At 39.8% G+C, this 21,148-nt stretch overlaps 1 protein-coding gene across 1 annotated transcript in view; it reads left to right on the forward strand.

Moving 5' to 3' along the window:
- The first annotated feature begins 8,066 nt into the window (after positions 1-8,066).
- The window catches only part of LOC100014976 (histone-lysine N-methyltransferase PRDM7), a 38,496-nt gene continuing 25,414 nt past the window's right edge, over positions 8,067-21,148 (forward strand). Inside the window, exons 1-5 of the mRNA XM_056826210.1 lie at positions 8,067-8,253; positions 11,462-11,829; positions 13,309-13,432; positions 14,521-14,628; positions 17,097-17,146. Coding sequence (XP_056682188.1) covers positions 8,067-8,253; positions 11,462-11,829; positions 13,309-13,432; positions 14,521-14,628; positions 17,097-17,146 — 837 coding nt within the window. The remainder of the gene's footprint in view (positions 8,254-11,461; positions 11,830-13,308; positions 13,433-14,520; positions 14,629-17,096; positions 17,147-21,148) is intronic.

Here is a 21,148-nt window from a genome sequence, read left to right on the forward strand (position 1 = left end):
AAGCTTAGAATCAAATACACATTTCTAGGTATTCTACTGGAAACTTTCAACTATTAGTGACACTGAACTCTTCATGAGTACTCTTTTAGTCTAGTCATCTCAACCATCCCATCTGAAGTCATTTGATTGTATTTTTGTTCAATCCATATTTTTTCCCACAAGAGTAGCATCAATAAGGATATGCTGGAGCCAGCTCAAACCAGCTTATAAGAACTAACTATTACATTTTCAGTGTGAGCATTTATACTTTGGAATTCAGTTATTGTTACAAATACGGTCTTGATTTATTGTTTTGATTTATAGATTTAAGGAAATAATGAAAATATTAATAATGTAGATTAATATTAAAAGTATATTCTGAATATGAGCTTTTAATTTTTGGAAGGGCTATCAAATTATGCCCCATTTACTAGCACATCCTTGAGATGAGACACTTTAACATAAGTTTCCCTAAAATCTATATTCCCTTCATCTACTACCAGTTCAGTAGTACTGTCAAAAAAATGAAACAAGGTTGGTCTGGCATAACATAAACTTGATGAAGCCATATGGGTTCTAAATGATCACCTTTTTCTTTTCTATATCTCTTTAATAATCCTTTCCTCAGGAATCAAAGGGAGAGCCTATAATATTACTAGAACTATATATAAGTTATATATATTATATATATATAAGAACTATATATATAATATATATATATATATATATATATATATATATATATATATATATAAGAGGGATATACCAATGGGGGAAGGAGGAAAGCTGAAGAATGAGAGGTAAAAGTACCTTGAAATAGGTGGTTTAAGTGAAAGGTCTGGAGCCTGTTGGGACTGGATCATGGAGATGTTTCTATTCATGTTCTAATAGTGTGAAGGGTACCAGGAATGTGAGAGGGAGATGGCTTAATACTATGTGTGAAATGAGATGTGAAGGGGCACATAGGGGGCCTTAGTGGATGGAACATGAAAATAATCTGTAGGTTTGGGGAATGTGAGGAAGGACTTTGGTATATAAGATCATGTGATCAAGGGGACATAAAAGATTGTGTCATCCAATACCCCTTATTTTACAGATGAGGATATTGAGACTGCAAGAATCATAGGTTTTTAGATCCAGAATTCCAAGTGGCCAAGAATTAAGTTCCCAAACCTTTCTGAAATTCCTAACTCACCAGAAAATTTTAGAAGGGTTCAGGTCAGTTTAAAAAAAATGGATAAGACTTATCTTCCTCCCCATACCACTTAGTACCTCACATTGCCCTCAATTATCAATAACATCTTGTTAAATATTTTCAGGATCTTTATTTCTTCGATTGTGGAATGGGTATTTCCTTAATTAAGAGTCCTCTGGTGTGGCTCTAGTGGCCTAGACATGTGATGTCATTGTTACTCAATCTAGCCCAGGCTGAATAATTGGTATAGATAAAGATATCAATACTGAAATATTCATACAATTAAAACTTTATTATAGAAACTGGTTTGACTTGTAAGGCAAGTAATACATTCCAGGAAACTGTTTTTTTTTTTAATTAAAAAAATGTTTTTCTCTGGTGGATCCCTGTAGTACTAGAACATTAAAAATAAATCCTAAAAGGAAAATCTTTCCAACACACTCAGCACAACAGTAGTCCTGATTCCTCATTGGTCAACCAGAATCCTGACACTCTGAACATTGTATACAGAAATAGCAATATTGTATGATAGTCAACTGGGAATGACTTAGCTATTCTCAGCAATACAATGATTCAAGACAACTCCAAAGGGCTCATGATGAAAAATGCTATCAAATGCCAGAGAAAGAACTGATGGAGTCTGAATGCAGATCAAAACATACCATTTTACATTTTATTTTCTTTCTTTTAAAATATGCATCTTCTTCCACAATATCAGGAATATAGAAATATGTTTTGTATGATAGCACATGTATAATCAGTATCAAATTGTTTCCTGTCTCAGGGAGGGAAAAGAATTTGGATTTCAAAATGTGAGAAAATGAATGTTAAAAATTGCTTTTCTAGGGGACAGCTGGGTGGCTAAGTGAATAGGGAGCTATTTCTGGAGTCCTAGGTTCAAATCTGGCCTCAGATGCTTCCTAGCTGTGTGACCCTGGGCAAGTCACTTAACCCCCATTGCCTACCCCTTACTACTCTTCTGCCTTGAAACTGATACATAGTATTGATTCTAAGATGGAAGGGAAGAGTTTAAAAAATCCAAAAAATAAAGGTCATTAGATTTGGCAATTAAATGAGCAACAGTTTGGGTTGAATGATGAGATCAGAAGTCAGAGTACAGAGAGTTAAGAGAAAGAGAAGGAAGGCAGGGGAGATTTTGATTATAGATAGCCTTCTCCAGAAATTTAGCCACAAAAGAAGAAAAGACAAATATACAGAAATAATCATCTGATTCTATAAGCTGAGAAGGGACATGCTGGGCATTTGCAGAAAGATCTGCAACCCTGACATTATTAAGCTCTATCAGATTCAGGGGACAAGTTAATAACAATGTCTGGTGGATTCCTGCCTGGTAGAAGAGCCCCTTCCTCCTGTCAGGTTAGCTGCTCTAATCGCTCTTGCCCTTGGGTTCTTTGGTCAATTACTGAAGATCCCATCATTCTCCTGTCTCAATGGCCTGGAGTCCTGAGGAGCAGTCGCTCACCTCTATTCAATGATGAACCCCCCCCAATCGATATTTCCATCACATGTTTGATAATATTTTACCCTAGATTCATAGTCCCCAAATGGTTCTTTGTTGAAGATTTTCCCAACAGTAAATTAAAAAGTCTGATCTTTAAATTTGGGGGTGGGGGTGGGAAATGCATTAATCTTCTAGTATCCTTTACTAGATCTTCATCAAGATCACAAACCCCTTGTGGTTGTCCTGTCCCCCTGGGCACCCTCTATAGTCTTCATTTGTTGATCTCAGCAGCTCTCATGGATTCAATCACCACCTCCATGTAGAAAATTCTCAAATCTACTTATAACAATAAAACTAATAGAGTTTATGTGGCACCATAATGTTTACAAAGGACTTTACAAATATCGTTTGAATACAAATATTTATCCAATCCTAACCTTTTTTCCTGACTTCCAGACATGTTTCCAACTACCTATTTGTTGGAAATCTCCAACTGATTGTCCTATAGATATCTTAAACTCAACATGTCTAAAACTGAACTTGACTTTTCACCAAAACCTTCCCTTTTCCAAATGTCTCTATTAGGGTCAAGGACACCATCAATCTTTCCAGTTACCCAGGCTCAAAACCTAGATATCATTCTTAACTTTTTTTTCTTTAAATCCTTACCTTCCGTCTTAGAATGGATACTACTCAGTATCCATCCCAAGGCAGAAATGTGGTAAGAGCTAGGCAATTGGGGTTAAGAGACTTGACAAAGCTAGGAAGTACCAGGAAGCTAGGAAGACCAGATTTGAATCCAGTATCTCTTGTCTCTAGGTCTGGCTCTCTCTTCACTGAGCCACTGAGCCACTGAGCCACCTAGCTGCCCTCTTCGCTCCCTCACATTCAATCTGGTGCCAAGGTTTGTCAATGCTACCTTCTCGACATGTCTCCTATGTGTTTTCTTTTCTCCTCTGACATCACCACCACTTTGTGGTAGACCCTCATTATCTCACATCTAGATAATTGCAATAGCTGCTAGTGAGTCTCTCGGTCTCAAATCTTTCCCAACATCTTCTGCTTAGCTGTTAAACTAATCTCCCCAAAGCACAGATCTGACCAGGTCATACCTGTCCCACCCCCACTCAATAAAATTCCAATGGCTCCCTATGACCTCTATGGTTAAATATAAATCCTCTGTCTGACTTTTAAAACTCTTCACAATTTGGCCTCTCCCTACCTTTCCAGTCAGTCATCTCATACCTTACACTCTTTCATTCACTCTAATCTAGTAATACTGGCTTCTTTGCTCCTCCCAAATGACACTTCATCACTCCACCCCAGTTATTTTCAGTAGTTGTCCTAAATGCCTGGAATTCTCTCCCCCTTTACCTCCCTATCTTGGTTTCCTTCAGGACTCAATTAAAATCTCACCTTTTATTTTTTTTAATATATTTTATTTGATCATTTCCAAGCATTATTCATTAAAGACATAGGTCATTTTCTTTTCCTCCCCCCCACCCCCCATAGCCGACAAGTCCACTGGGCATTAGATGTTTTCTTGATTTGAACTCATTGCTTTGTAAAATCTCAGCTTTTATAAGAAGCCTTTTCTGATTATCTTTAATATTTATGCCTTCTCTCTAAGATTAACTCCAATTTATCCTATATGTTGTTTTTTTATTCATTTTTCAGTCCTGTTTGATTCTTTATGATCCCTATTTAGGATTTTCTTGGCAGAGATACTGGTTTGTCATTTCCTTCTCCATCTCATTTGACAGATGAGGAAACTGAGTTAAACAGGATTAAGTGACTTGTTCAGGGTCATATAATAAGTCCCGAGTGCAAATTTGAACTTGAGTCCTTCTGATTCCAGGCCTGGTGTTCTATCCACTACACCACCTTGGTGCCATCCTATATGTATTTTGCTTATATATTGTTATTTTCATGTTTTCTCCTCATTAGACTGTGAGCTCCTTGAGGATAAGACCTTTTATTCCCCTTTCTAAATGTTTACTCCAGTGCTCTTGCCTTTGAGATGCTTTCAAATAGGTCTTTTTAGGACCAATGTGTACAAAAATATTTTTAGTAGTTCTTATTGTGGTGGCAAAGATTTGGATCTCTCACTAGTATAGTTTCTCCTTTAAAAATCTGGATGCTATACCATTTGGTACATACATGTTGAGTAGTGATATTTCGTCATTGTCTATACTGCCTTTTGTCAGGATGTAATTACCTTCCTTATTTCTTTTAATCAGATCTATCTTTACTTTGGCATTGTCAGATATCATGATTATGACTCCTGCCTTTCTTTTCTCAGTTGATGCCCAATAAATTCTTTTACCTTTACCCTGTGTGTGTCTACCAGTCCATGTGTGTTTCTTGTAGACAACATATGGTAGGATTTTGGTTTTGAATCCACTCTGCTATCTGCCTCTGTTTTGTGGGTGAGTTCATTCCATTCACATTTTAGTCCTGCCCTTTCTTCTTTCACTACTTCCTTCTATACCAGTGTTTTGCTTTTTAATCAGTCCCCCTTCCCCCACCCTTATTTTACTTTCCTTCCTGCCCCTTCCCTTCTTATTCCCCTCTTACTTCTCTTTAAGGTCTATTAATCCCCCCAAACATTCCCTCACTTTTAATACTTCCCACCCCACTCCCCCACTTTGTTATTCCCTCACAACGGTAAGATAGAATTCTAAACCCCAATATATCTGGCTGTTCTTCCCTCTCAGAACTGATACCACTGAGAGTAAGGTTTAAGTATTACCTATTAGTACTCTCTTTGTATCCTTCTTATAATAGTATTCTCACCCCACCCCATGCACCTCTTTATGTGGTATAATTTCTTATTTTTCTTTGTTCTTCAAGTTTCTCTTAGTACCATTCTCTTTTCTTTGTCCTCTCCCACAATTTTTTAACATTTTTAACAACTTAATACCATAACTTCTGCCTATGAATAATTCTTCTATCTACTATGATAATGAAAACAATTTTAAAGAGTTAGATATATTATATGGAAAATATAGGAATATAATCAATTTGACCTTACTGAAGTCCTTAAAAATTTTTCCCCTCTTTCCTATTTACTTTTTTATGGTTCTCTTGAATTTTGTATTTGAACATCAAAATTTTCATTTAGTTCAGGTCTTTTCTTTAGGAATGTCTGGAAATCTTTTATTTTGTTAAATGCCCATACTTCCCCCGAAAGTATATAGTCAGTTTTGACGAATAGGTGATTCTTGGTTGTACACCCAATTCTCTTGCCTTCCTGAATATTAATATTCCAAGCCTTGAAGTCCTTTAGCGTGGAGGATATCAGATCCTGTGTAATACTGACTAAGGCTCCTTGATATCTGAATTGTCTCTTTCTGGTCATTTGTAATATTTTCTCCTTGACCTGAAAGCCCTTAACATTCCTGAGGGTTGTCTTTTGGGTATTGAATGTAGGGGGTGATCTATGGATTCTTTCAATGTCTATTTTGACCTCTTGTTCAAGAATATCAGGGCAGTTTTCTTGGAAAATTTCTTGTAATATGATGTCAAGGCTTTTATTTTGTTCCAGGCTTTCTGGTATATCAATAATTCTCAAATTGTCCCACCTGGATCTGTTTTCCAGGTCATTTGTTTTTTTCAATTAGATATTTCATGTTTCATTCTATTTTTTATTCTTTTGATTTTGATTTATTAATTCTTACTGTCTTGTGAAATCATTAGCTTCTACTTGCCTAATTCTAGGCTTTTAAGACTGATTTTCAGCTCTGATCTTTTGATTTTCCTTTTTGATTTGGTCTATCCTGCTTTTCATGGCTTCCAGCAGATCAATTCTGGTCTCCAATTTGCTTATTACTTCATTTTAATTTTGTGCCTCTTTTTCCATATGGGCAATTTTGTCTTTTAAGCTATTTTCTTTTTGTATTACTTTCATTTATTTTTCTCACTTTTCTTCCCATTTTTCTTCTATCCTTCTTACTTGGTTCTTGAACTCCTTTTTGAGTTCCCCAAGAGCTTGTGATGAATTCCATTTTTTTGGGAAGTTTGGATGTGTTTGTTTGTTTGTCATTCTCTGCTGTTGCTTCTGTATTTTTCTCTTTTTCTACATAGAAATTATCCAGGGCCAAGAACTTTTTTGTTGCTGCTTATTTCTTTGGCTGCTAGTGTACTTGGGGTTCCTGTGTGTTGATTGCTTTCTTAGCTTTTATCTTGTAGGGCTTTAACTTGGTAGTATCTTCCCCTCCTAGTCAGAAGCCTGAGTGAGGTCAGACAATGTGATGTTCTTTGTGTAGTGGGCTTTAAAGTGTTTTGGCCTGAGACTATCTTTCCAGCCCCACTGCCTAGACTGTGTCTAGCCTTGTTTCTGCCCAAACTCCTCACTATGTTGCCCAGGGTCCACACTCTTCAGCCTTGAGTCTCAAGTTTTCCTGCCAAGGCCTTGCACTGCCCTCAGGGGTAAATCTATGGTGTTTTCTGCCAGCCCCTAAGAATTTAGAGATTGCCTTGGCCCTCACTCTGACTCTGATGAAGTAGGTGGTATGGGATTGGGGTGATCAGCTTGCACTTTGATAATTGCAGTTTGCTCCCTTATAGTGTGGGAATCTCCAAATACTACCTACTTTTAAGGCTGCATCCTGTGGGAAAGCACCTTTACTTGTCCAATTTTGATTTCTGTCCTTTTGAGCAACTTTGTAATGGTTGATTGAAAGGAGATTCAGAAGGTTCCTGTGACTATGCTGCCATCTTAGCTCCCACAAGCCTTGTGGTGGCAAAGAACTGGAAGTTGAGGGAAGGCCAATAAATCAGGGAATAACTGAACAAGTTGTGGTATACAATTGTGATAGAATACTATTGTTCTATAAGAAATGACGAGGGGGGTGATTTCAGAAAAACCTGGGAAGGTTTATATAAATTGATGCAAAATGAAGTGAGAAGAACTAGGAGAACATTGTATGTAGTAGCAGCAATATTGTAAGATGATCAACCATGAATAATAGCTATTTTTGATCAATACAAAGATCAAGACAATTCTAAATGACTTCTGATGAAAATGCTATCTACCTCCAGAGAGACCTGATGGAGTCTCAGTGCAGATTGAAACATACTTTTTTCACTTTCTCTGTATTTCTTCCCCCCCCCTTTTTTTTGCAACATGACTAGTATGGAAATATCTTGCATGATTTCATATTTATAATTCATTTCACATTTCTTATTTCTCAGTGGGTGGGGGAGAGGTGAGAAGAAGAGAGAGAACTCAGAACTCAAAAATGTTTTTTTAAAAAAAAAGAGTGTTAAAAACAAATGAATAGGGGGCAGCTGGGTAGCTCAGTGGATTGAGAGCTAAGGCTAGAGATGGAAGGTCCTGGGTTCAAATCTGACCTCAGATATTTCCTAGCTGTGCAACCTTGGGCAAGTCACTTAACTGCCATTGCCTAGCCTCATAATGGCGAACCTATGACATGTGTGTCAGCACTGATACGTGTAGCCATTTTAGATGACACGTGGCTGCACATGGGCTCAGCATACCTCAGGGCCCGGGACCTTCCCAGGGAGCCCTGTGCCCATAGCTGTGGCCATGGCCATGCCCTGATCCACCCCAAGGGAGGAGGTCTGCTCCATGTGCTAGCTGTGGGGGTGGGAGGCAAGCAATAGGCAGTGCTTGTCAGGCAGCTGGGGCATGTGGGGCTCTCCAGGGAAGGGGGGAGAAAGAGCGTGCTTGTGGAAGGAGCCTACACCAGCAAGCAGTCTGGCAGGGGGCAGCCAGATGAGCCAGCCAGCTGGGGAAGGGCGGGATAGGGCGGGGCCAGCAGAAGACTGGGCAGGGCTCTGGCCCACTTGCAACAGAGGAGTACCTTGAACCAATTACCAGACTCTTTTAGCACCCTGAAAAATATAGCAATGACTTTACTCACAATTTTTCCCTCTATGTACTTTTGTGAGACCTTATTTTCAGTGTTAAATAATATCAAAACCAACAAAAGAAACAGATTGTCAGATGAAGTTAGTAGTGCTTGCTTGGGCTTGAAGTGTACAAAATACCAACTTTTAATTAAAGATTTAGCCAATGAAATTCAGCAACAAAAAAGTCACTAATAGGCAGGTTAGTTAAAGAATCCCCCCTCCCCCTCACTTATCTTAGTTCACAGCACCCCACACAAGTTAAATAATATCAAGACCAACAAAAGAAACCGACTGACAGAGGAACAAAGAAGTCACTAAGTAGGTAAGTTAAATAATTAGTTTTTATTTATTAAATAGTTATATATTACAATTATACATTTTTATTATTTAAACTATAAATATCATGAAATTATGGTTTTTTTTTCTCAAAGTGACACACCACACAAGTTATGCTTGGTTTTTTGGCGAATTTGACACACCAAGCTCAAAAGGTTGCCCATCACTGGCCTAGCCCTTACTGCTCTTCTGCCTTAGAACCAATACACACCAATACACAGTATTGATTCTACGATGGAAGATAAGTGTTTTTAAAAATGAGTAATACATATATATTTCAAAAACAAATACAAGTCCTTTTGGTATATTTTTCTGAGATGCTGTTTTCTCTCATGTCATCAGAACTCTTAAGCTGCTTTTCTCCTACACATTTTCTTTTTCTTTGGTTTTCTATAGATAAGGAATTTACATCCCCACAACGTACAACTCTTTCTCCTAATCTAAGCCAAAAGGAATGGTAGAAGGGATGGTATTAGTCATCCAAAGAATGAGCTCTCCATACTTACACATCCTTATCAGCATCCCAGGTTCTCACACCATCCAAGTCAAGGCAATAAGGCCGATTGGATGTGCCCTCTAACCTACATCTATTTGTGGCCAGCCCCAGCAAATACCTATGCAATTCAAACCATTATGAACCATTCCCTTACAGTATCAGGGTCCAGGATGTATGGGGTGGGTGGGGGTTTCTCTGATATGGGGAGGAATCGGGAATATAAGGGAATAGGATGTGAAGCAGAGTGTGTGGATCTGGGATGTAAGGAGTGTGTAGGGAGAGGTTATGCAAGATCTAGATCTTGCGGCTATGAGACATGAAGGGTGTGGAATATTGGGGGACATCTATTATGTGTGTGGGTCTAAAATGTGAGGGATATAGGGAGGTCAGGGATACATGTGAGTAGGGAGGTCTTCAGTGTATGTCTAACACAGGGAAGTGTCATTTAAGAAATGAGGGTCAGGGATGTGAAGAGAGGGACTATAATATTGGGGTGCTTGGGTATCAAAGACATTTGGGGATGTAGAGGGTGTAGGAGGTCTGTGGTGTGTGCGCCTGTGTGTCAAGGATATGGGATGGGGGTGGTCTGCCATGTGAGTAATTAAGGGACATGAGGACTTTGGGAGTCGGAGGTACTTTTAGGGTCAAGAAGGTCCAATGTGAAAGGTGCAGGGGTTTGGAGCTTTAAAAAATATATTATGAAAGTCAGGGATATGAAGTTTTTAGGAAGCTGGACTCTGAAATGTGAGGATCTCTGTAGTGGGTGTGGAAATTAGGAATAAGATTAGTTGGGGGGCTTCTGTGTGAAGAATTCGGGGATCTGAGGGGTTCTGCAATATGTGGGAGTTAGGAATGTGAGGTGTGTAGAAGGTGGGTTTGTTTGGGCAATTCTGGGGGGTGGGTTTATAAGGGCTGGGAAGGTCTGTAGTGGGGGTGGGGATTGTGGGGAGTTTGGGGTGTCACAGAGGTGCATAAAGGATACAGGAGCCAGACTTGTGAGATATTTGAGGTGGCTGTCAGAGTTGTGAGGAAGGGAAGAGGTCGGGAAAGTGGGAAGCAGGTTCTCTGGGATAGCAAGTGTGAATTTGGGGGAGGTATGAGTGTAGAGTTGGGAGTTGTGTCAGTTATGTGGGCTGGAGGCCATGAGAGGAGGCATCCCCAAAGCCAGCTGAGGACAGTGAAATCACAGAGTCCCAGTGAGTCCCCAGGGTGCTTTTGGGGTCTGGTTTTGGCAGGAAAGCAGCCCACTCCTCCCCCCCTCCGCCCCCTTTCCCCCAATCCGAAGCTTGGGTCTTGAAGCTTGAGGCTTTCTATCAGCCTTCCCACCTCTCCCCTCTCCCAAGAGTTGATTGGCTAGTTTTCCCGTCTACTCAGCAACGATTGGCCAGCTGGGTTTTGGCGGGAGGACAGTGTGGGTGTGGTTGTGGTTGGGTGGGTCTCTCTTCTCCGCCCCCGGTGTCCTGTGGATCTCTGACAGCTTAACACCTCTCCTCAGTGGATTGGCTGACTCTTAGGCCAGTCTCCTGGCAGGATTGGCTAATTGAGTTTTGGCGAGAGAACAGTGTGTGTGCATATATGTGGATCTCTCTCTGTCTCTCTCCTCTCTCTGTCTCTCTCCCGTCCTCCCCACAACCCGTGTCTTTTTCTTTTTTAAACCACCTTCCTTCTTGGAGTCAATACTGTGTATTGGCTCCAAGGCAGAAGAGTGGTAAGGGCTAGGCAATGGGGGTTAAGTGACTTGCCCAGGGTCACACAGCTGGGAAGTGTCTGAGGCCACATTTGAACCCAGGACCTCCCGTTTCTAGGCCTGGCTCTCAATCTACTGAGCCACCTAGCTATCCCCGTCCCCCACAACCGTGTCTTGAAGCTCTCTGACAGCTTTACCGCCTCTTCTCTCTCCTCGGCGGTTGATTGGCCGGCTCTCAGGCCACTCTCCTGCCAGGATTGGCCAATTGGGTTTTGACGAGAGGACTGTGTGTGCATATATGTGGATCTCTCTCTGTCTCTCTCTCCCCTCCTCCCCACAACCCGTGTCTTGAGGCTCTCTGACAGCTTTACCGCCTCTTCTCTCTCCTCGGCGGTTGATTGGCCGGCTCTCAGGCCACTCTTCTGCCAGGATTGGCCAGCTGTTTTGGGCGGGAGGATGTGACTCCGCCCTCCCACCTGAAGCTCGCTTGCTGGGCTCTCTGCACCCAATCCAGCTGCAGCTGCGTGAGCAAGGAGGTGCTGGCTGTGGAGGGAGCCCTGCAGACAGAGCCTGCCGGGAAGCCCCGTGGGAGCTGCCAGCTAGCTTTCCCTGTCCTACGACTACGACAGCAGGACTTCCTGGGTCACTTAGGGCCCGGGCAGCCTCTCCTCAGCGGGTGGCTCTCGGAGGCGTCAGTCTTCACTCAGCTTCCCTCCTCTTTCTCCACTTCCTGCTCCCACAGAATGAGCGGGGACAGCTCCTCCGATGCAAGCCCGGAGGAAGGGTCTCAAAGTCAGGTGAAGTGACTGACCCCGGCGGGAGGGCTGGGCCAGGCTTGGGCATGAGGGCACCAAGCCCAGAAGAAACAGGACAGATATTGGGGGGTGGAGGGGGCGAGATAGGACAGGCTCTTTCTCCTCTCCCGCCTCCCCCCATCATGGCCCAGAGGGAGGCCAGGGGGCGCTGATGAATCCCTCCCAAGTGCCAGCCCCTTGTCTGGACATCAGCAGGTGGCCCCTGAAATGCCACGTGTCTAAAATGGCATCCCTTCCATCCAGCCACCAGCCCTTCTCCCTTCTTCCATGTCTGCAGTCAGGGCCTAGTTATGTGCATGTTAGCCTGCCCACCGCCTGCAACACAGTCCAGCATCATCCCCTTATTAAGGCTGCTCAGCGCCCCTCTCCCTCCCATTCCCAACGGTGCTCCGCCCCCATCCCAGCAGTGTCCCTCCCCACTGCAGCCCACACTGTCTTCTGACTGGTTCCTCATCACCCCATTCTCCAAAGTTGTCTCCCATCCCTCCTTGTCAAGCATGCTGCCCTCCATTCAAACCAGCCTTCTTGTGGATTCCTCAGTTTTCTATCCACCACGTCCTAATACTTTCCTTCCTCTACTTCAAATTATTGGTGTTCTTTGTCTCCCTACCCTATCTGTCATTAGCATCTGTTGACAAGTTGAATCCCTCAATAGATTACAAACCCTGTAAGGGCAGGGACTTCACCAACACTTATTTTAATGCCCCATACAAAGAAAAGAATAAATATTTGTTATATTGAATTGTATACCTAGGACAGTCTTACATAGTTAACTGCTGAAACTTGAAATGTCCATGATCATTGATCCGGTCTGGGAAATGGGAGAAAAGAAGAGCACGATCTTTTAGCTTTGACATAGCACCTCACTAGGGGGCAGCTGGGTGGCTCAATGGATTGAGAACCAGACCCAGAGAGGGGAGGTCCTGGGTTCAAATCTAACTTCAGATACTTCCTACCTGTGTGACCCTGGGCAAGTCACTTGACCCCCATTGCCTTGCCCTTACCACTCTTCGGCCTTAGAACCAACACACAGTATTGATTCTAAGACCTAAGGTAAGGGTTAAAAAAAAAAAAGAAATTGGGGATGAAGGGGAGGCAACTAGTTGCAATTAGATGGCTCAGTGGATAGAAAGCCAGGTCCAGAGTCTAGAGGTCCTAGGTTCAAATTTGGCCTTAGACACTTCCTAGCTCTATGTTCCTGAGCAAGTCACTTAACCTCAATTACCTATAGCCCTTATTTCTCTTTTGCCTTGGAATCTATATACAGTATTATATATTGTATACAGGACAGGTAAGGTATACAGGAAGGTAAGGCTTTTCCCCCTATTTCCTCTTTTATTCATATTTACTAACATTAAAATTTTTTTTAACTTTCATTTTCTTTAAATTAGGTAAAGGTTTTAATAAAAAAAAAAGTTGGGAGGGTCTTGCTGATACTTTCTAGTGTTTTCTGTTCCCTAGGGAGAAGATGCTTTCAAGGATATATCCACATACTTCTCCAAGAAGCAGTGGGTGAAGCTAAAAGAATGGGAGAAAGTCCGACTTAAGAATGTAAAGCGGAACTATGAGGCAATGATTAAAATAGGTAATGGAGGGGAAGGGAGTTGGAGAGGAGGGTCAAAAGGAGAGAAAAATGTTAACCAACCGTCAAATGCTCACCCCACATTCATCTTCCTTCTTCATATACTTTTCTAGTTTCTATAATTTGTAACATACAGATATCCCTTGGAGAAGAGAGATGTGGTACTCCATGATCTGGAAAATCTGGTAAAATTTTTGGCCTTCCCTTCTTGTCAGAGGAGTCTGAATTTTTTCTTTTTCTTTTTCTTTTATGGGATATTTACGGCACCTCATTGTACATTCTGGGTTAAGTATGCATTTTTGAGTTTCTAAACTTTTTCTGTGTCTGCTGACTTTCAGTATCATCTGTGCCTTCCTCAAACCTCCTAAAAATCTCATTTAATTTCTCAATGGTATAAAATCTCAGTGGGGAAATGTGGATGTGGAATGGATAACTGTACTTTCCTTCTTCATATAGAGATCAACTATAGGGCTATGTCTTCATGTTTGTTTATGTGTTGTATTCTCTTGATATTCAATAAGTTCAGTCCATGTTCTTGCATCCTTTACAGCAGGGATCCCCAAACTATAGCCCATGGGCCACATGTGGCCCCCTGAGGCCATGTATCTGTTCCCCCACTGCACTTCTGGAAGGGGCACCTCTTTCACTGGTGGTCAGTGAGAGGAGCACTGTATGTGGTTCCAAGGTAGAAGAATAGTAAGGGCTAGGCAATGGGGGTTAAGTGACTTGCCCAGGGTCACCGCTCAAGTACAGTACTACTTCCAATGACATAATCCTTTGCATGGCACCTTAGAAAGAGGTTCCATGCAAAGGATTATGTGACTGCACAGTAGAAGACGTCAGCATGGTGAGGGGTAATCTGGGGAAGGGGATTCGTCACTGTATATACTGCTGCCCCATTAGGGTTAGGATTAGGTTTTTATAGTCTGGCCCTCCAACGGTCTGAGGGACAGTGAACTGGCTCCCTGTGTAAAAAGTTTGGGGACCCCTGATTTATAGTATCCTGGGCTTACTGGTACTCGTCTCCCCCATTCCTCAATGCTCAACTGTTTGTTTTTCTTTTAAGTGACAATGATTTGATTTTCTTTCAGGTCTCAGTGTTCCTCGACCAGCTTTCATGTGCCGTGGCAGGCAAAATAAGAAAGTCAAAGTGGAGGAATCTGGAGATTCTGATGAAGAATGGATACCTAAGCAGCTAGGTATGGTAGGGCCTATGGGAAGGTGCCTGTAAATAAATGAAAAAATTAACTTTCCTCTTCATCCTGCTCTTAGGAACCATGAGGTAGTACTCCTCCCAAATCTTTTTTATAAATTAAGGAAACACTGTTGAACTTCAGTTCTCTCAGAAAACTTTCAAGGGCTGATTATACAATTGTTTGTATTAGACTATTTAAGAAAAAAATTAATTAACAAAATAGCTAATAAAATAAAATAAATTTGTGTTTAATTAAAAAACTAAAAACCTTAGGTTTACTTCTCAGTTTTGTGTGTGTGGTTAGGGGTGAAGGGAGGGGGGCAACCTCCCAGGAAAAGGGTCTATTCTTTTGTTGTTTCAGTGCATTTCTGAGGACCACTTTTTTATTTTTTTAGAATTTATTAAAATTTTGTTAACATACAAACCAATCCTAAGCATAAAATAAAAATAATGTAAGATGTATGCACATATATTTGTAACTTATGAAAGCAAACAATATTAATGTATTGAATGGATTTGTTTTTAGGTGCAAAGTTTCTCAAAACATGGTGTCTTTGATGATACCATAATTCTTTTAAAACTATCTTTTCTCATTTTTTCTCACCTATTTCCTCTAAGTGGCATGTTTCATTCATTTGAATGGATCACTTTATCGATCAGAATTCTAAAATGTTTTAAAATTGTTTTCCCTATAATGTTATCATTGCATCAATTGTTCTCTTCCTTTCCCCCTCAGTTCATAGAGGTCTTTCCATATAGTCCTCTAAACCTGCATTTTGCCATTTCTTTTGGCACTGCAGTATTCCATTACATTCACATTTCAATTTATTTAGCTATTCCCTAATAGGAACCCCTCTCCCTTAGTTTCCAATTCTTATCGATCATGAAAAGAGCTACTATAAATATTGTACACATAGTTCTCCCCTCCTTCCCTTTGGTCAGAATTTACATAGAGTTTTTATCTATAGTTCCCTAAACTTTCTCACATTTTCTTGGCACAACAAACATCACATGGTAAGAAGAAATACTAGGTTATATGGAGGGAATTTTTAGCTTTCATTTGTGAGGAAATAGCAAAAGGTGTTTAATCTGTAACAACTTCCCTCTCTTTGCCTTTATTGGTCTAGGAAGCTTTCTAAGAGCAAAGAATTGGCCTTTCTATATACAAAACAATGAACTAAGCTGTCTAGGGACAGGAAATACCCTAACTCATTATTTCCCAAACTTTTTCCTAGGCCAGGGAACATTTACCCCACTTACTCCTTATTAAGAGGTAATAGCATAATGGAAAGTATGAGAGACTTGAAGTTATGAGATTTGAATTCAAATCTTACCTCTTCCATTCATTAACTGTGTGAACATAGGAAAGTCACTTCACTCTGAGTTTGTCTTCTTTCTAATGTGGAGACAATCACACCTTTGTTTTGTTTTTTTTTTAAACCCTTACTATTCATCTTAGAATCAATTCTATGTACTGGTTCCAAGGCAGAAGAGTGGTAAGGGCTAGGCAATGGGGGTTAAGTGACTTACCCAGGCTCCCCCAGCTAGGAAGAGTCTAAGTTGAGATTTGAACCTAGGACCTCCCATCTCTAGGCCTGGCTCTCAAACCACTGAGTCACCCAGCTGCCCCCCCCCCATCCCCGCCCCATCACACCTTTGTAATGACCTCTTAGGGTTCTTGGAAGGATCAAACAAAATGTTATATGTAAAGCACTTTTCAAACTTTAAAGTTCTAATCTAAGGCCAGTTACTATTAATTACCAGGAGTAGAAATCCATTAAGAGTAGTGTGAATGGGGGGCAGTTAGGTGGCTCAATGTATTAAGAGGCAGGATTAAGAAATAGGAGATCTGGGTTCAAATGTGGTCTCAGACCCTTCCTCGCTGTGTGACCCTGGACAGGTCACTTTAAGCCCTATTTTCCTAGCCCTTTCCACTCTTCTGCCTTAGAACCAATGCACAGTATTGATTCCAAGTTGGAAAGTGAGGGTTAAAAGAGAGAGAGAGAGAGTGTGTGTGTGAATGGATCTCAGAATACTGAGCAAGACACTTGCTATGAACTTACATGAGAGAATTTGAAATAGAATCCCATAGAATTCTTGGAGGAAATTACCACATTGATGAAATCACAAATTCATTGAAATACTGGAATAAAAACCTGTGTAGAATGAATTCTTAAGGAGAATGGTGCAGATAAGGTCTAATGAAGTTATATATTCTTTTGGTTAAATATAATAAAAAAACTAATTCATTGATGCCAGAGAAGAAAGTATAAATTGGTCATATCTGTAAATATTAATATCATGAGGGTCCAGTTTGCAGTCTATGGGTTAAGAACCAGTAGATGATATTTTCCTCAAGGATAATCTGATAGCCAAGTAGTTTTATTTTTCTCACATACCTCATGAATCTTTCTAGGGTTTGATGATGACTAAGTGTCAAAAGTTTCCTTTATTTTCTCATTCCCTTTTTAGTGAAAACCCTGCGGTTCCCTTCGAGAGCAAAACAGAGGACCCACCCAAAGGTGAGCTTCTTCCAGACTTTTGTGGTAGGGATATCTCTGAGGAAAAGCTAAATTAACATATCAGCCAAAGGGGCAGGTGTCCAAGGTGTCCTAGATTTGAGGGACCCACAGTACAATAATTTTCTTGATAACGGATTGGGGGGTCTTGGTCACAGGTGGTCAGTTATGTTAATGTTTTAACAAGGAATTAAATCCTGTTTGCCCTTTACAAAGCTTAAATTATTTGCTTACATTGCATCTCTGTGTCCTTGTTTGTTTGGAGATGTCTGGGAACAGTCTGCATTTCAACTGTACTTCATATTTTCAAGATGAGGAATTCTTGAACTGTTGAATGGGTGGGGTATCCCTTATGGGGATTAGTATTTCTGCTTCAAAGCACCATGACTGGGAGGGACAGAGAGAAGGAAGAGAGGCAGAAAAAAGAGAAAAATTCCCTTTGAATAACTCTCTCTCAGGAGCTGGGTTCTTCTCCTGCTGAATCCAGTTGTTAGACTACTGAGTTAACAACTCAGTCTTTTTAAGGGCCTTTGGAGCAAGCAGATTTTCAGTCTAGCCAGTGTCGTTGTCTCCTACCACTCAGCTATAGAGAGATAATTCCATTGTGTAAAAGGCTAATAGGATATGAACACCTTTTTAACACATTAACATTTGATCATCTCTGATGGCTGGTCAGCTGACCAATTGGGTGAAGGGGTAGGGAGAGGCATAAAATCCTTCTGTTCATGTTAAAATTAAATATAATTGTGATATGCTTATATAGATACATCCACACGTGTGTATACATATTATATATGTGTGTGTGTGTGTGTATCTGAAGCAATAAGCAGTGTTGTTTGCAAAAATAAACCCCAAAATCAGAAACAGTTTTAGAAATAAATTTATTAGGTCATTTGGTAAAGGAGGGTGATCCAGAGGGGAGGTGTGACTCCTCCTCCAGGTTCTAGAAGGTTTGCTAGAGGATTTAGAAGGGTAACTGCACACAGTTAAGCAATTTTCCCAGAAGACAACTTGAAAGCAAGATGGATTTAGATAAATATTAGCAAGTATAAACATTCAGTAAAATTTAGGTGAAACCAAAACACAAGCTTGGATGGACTCAAAACAAGGTCTATGTGAGAGGACTCAGTGGATCAAGGACATGGTAGAACCCAAAATTTCTTATCGCTATCTCTGGCCTTCCTGGAGAGTTCCTGAGGTCAACATTCTAGATCAAAAAAGCTTTAGTCACATAAAGTTAGGTTCAAAGGGTATTAATAAATGATAAATAATAATCCACAATTCCCTTTTTTGATTTAAGGCCCAAACAGTCTCATGCTGGCAGAAGTATAATTACAGAAACAGAAAACTGGGTTATGATTTCAAAGGGGGTTCATTAAAATAAGCCAACCAATGACATCCTTCTCACTACCTATCTCATCAAGACTTACTAGAATTCTTTTAAGTTGAGGTAGGGACCACGTTAGTGACAAACTTTTCCCAATGCCTCATAGTTGGGAGGATCAATTTGAATAAGTCTAAGGAGCTGTAAATCAGGGAACTTAAACTTACATTTGGAAACAAGAGTACTATGGCCATGAATATCACAGAAAAATCATGATTCCCATGTTTCCTTCAGTGTCTTAAAAGCTGAACAAAGTTAATTTAGCAGAGTTATAACTTCATACATGTCTTAAGGAGGTAAACCGTGTTAGACTCTACAGGGAGCCTGTCAGGTTACAAATTAAACTAGATTTAGAGGGTTTGTGATGGATTAATCAAAAGGGGAATTTCACCACCATTTAGCCTAGGGTAGCTGACAAATAACTAAATCACTATGGGGAGCTCAAACTTCCCTTTGTCAAACAGTTAACGTTATTATTCCATAAGTCAAGTTTTGGTAAGATGAGGTTAATAAAGACAAAGGATGAGCCTTCAGTTGGTCAAAAGGTGCAGGAGGAATGATCTTGATCCTCAAATAATAAATAAAAAGAATTTAGGCATATCTCTCTTGCAGGTAAACATGAACACCATAAAACAAAATAGCCAAAATAATACCATAATGATCATCAGTGATATAAAGTCTCCTTGTTCCTGATAACTCTTTCACAATTTCCATATAATCAGCACTTTTCATGAGTCCCAACCATCACTGTAGTTGTCTATTCCTGGAAACATATCTTAGAAATTATGGAATAGGCCTTATTCACAGGGCAGCTCTTGATGAGGCTTCTCCTCGGAGATCCAGTTCTCTGGTTCCAAGTCAACTGTAGAGATTTCCTATTTAATATTACTCCAATTTGTCAATAACAAGGACTTAACACGATTTAGTACAACCTCTTACATTTGATTTTTCTGTTCATGTGGTGAAAACCAGCTCAAAACTTCTGGAGCTAATCCTATTAACAACAGAGCTATAAGAAGACCATCGAATTAAGAAACCAATATTCACTCTAAACTTCAGAGAATTTCAGTTTTTATATGCTCTTTTCTCTTTCCATCTTTACTGGAATCCTGTCTCTGATATGGACAATGCATCCACAGGTTGAAAGAAGAATTTTTTAAAAAGATCCACTAGGGCCTGACTTGTAAAATGAGTACTTTTGTCTCTTACTATTATTAGACTGAGATTTCAAAATAAGAAAAAAATTATTTTAAATTTCTTTATATTCATTAGTAAAATTTTTTATGGAAAATCTTTAGTTCACTTTTGAGAACTTTTAAACATACTCAAGGTCTATATATCTTATTTAAAACATTTGGAAATGAATCTTGTTGCTTTTTCAAAGTGAAGTTTACTACTCTAATAAAATATACAATTTTCCACATCTTTATCCTATTCTCTTCTCTTAAGGATATATATTATCCTTATATCATCTTGAAAGTATCAGATATATTTTTTTAAACCCTTACCTTCCGTCTTGGAGTCAATATTGTATATTGGCTCCAAGGCAGAAGAGTGGTAAGGGCTAGGCAATGGGGGTCAAGTGACTTGCCCAGGGTCACAGAGCCAGGAAGTGGCTGAGGTCAGATTTGAACCTAGGACCTCCCATCTCTAGGCCTGGTTCTCAATCCACTGAGCTACCCAGCTGCTCCCAAGTATCAGATATTTTAAGGACCTAATCTTAAAGGGATTGCTGTTTTAGTATTAATCTATTAATTAATAGATTTAGTATTGCAGTGACAAAAATTTGTACAGTTTACCTGCCCTGATTATGGAAATTTCCTATGAAAGGAAAAAGGAGACACATGATTATATAGTGTCAAGACTGTCCCTTCAAGGATGAAGACTAATGTGACATAAACATAAAAGATAAAAAATTCCCTTGGTGCTATTTGATTCCAGGTAAGAAACTTTAGTTAACAGCCAATTATACAACAAAGTTCTACCTTATTCACAAGCTATCAAAGCCAGACTAAAAATTAACCACGTAGGAAATTTTCTTATTAGAAGAGAAATAGCACAAAGGTGAAACTGAGTCAAGGGACATACTTGTTTTCACCTATGCAAAATCTTCCCCTCAATCTTTTCAGGCACAGACATCCACCTGTACCAGTTCTCAGACTACACTCCCCTTGAGCAGCACATGGCTTTTTCCTTAAATAATGGACTATTGGCTTAATGACCATTCAAACAATTCAGAATTCAATTCAAAATAATTCAAAAAGCATCTTTATTTTAAAATGAAGTTAATTTTCTAATGTTACAATTATATCACATTCTAGGTATCATTTATCAAATTAACATTTCTTATATGATTTCCCCCAAATCACAGAAAAATTAGAAGCCTAACAATAACTTAAATACAATTATGTATGTTTAAAACAAAACACAAAATTGTTTTTACCAATCAAATAACATCAATTCAGTTGAATAAATTTCTGGATCTTCTCATATAAAAAATCAACATCTATCAATTTAGCATTCTGTACCAATCACATTAAAATCATTACAGAGTAATTACACTTGATGAAAATAATAATAAGCTAACATTTCTATATCTTTTAATATAGCCAGCCACTGAG

This window comes from Monodelphis domestica, chromosome 4 (genome assembly GCF_027887165.1).
Source record: "Monodelphis domestica isolate mMonDom1 chromosome 4, mMonDom1.pri, whole genome shotgun sequence".
Lineage (NCBI taxonomy): Eukaryota > Metazoa > Chordata > Mammalia > Didelphimorphia > Didelphidae > Monodelphis > Monodelphis domestica.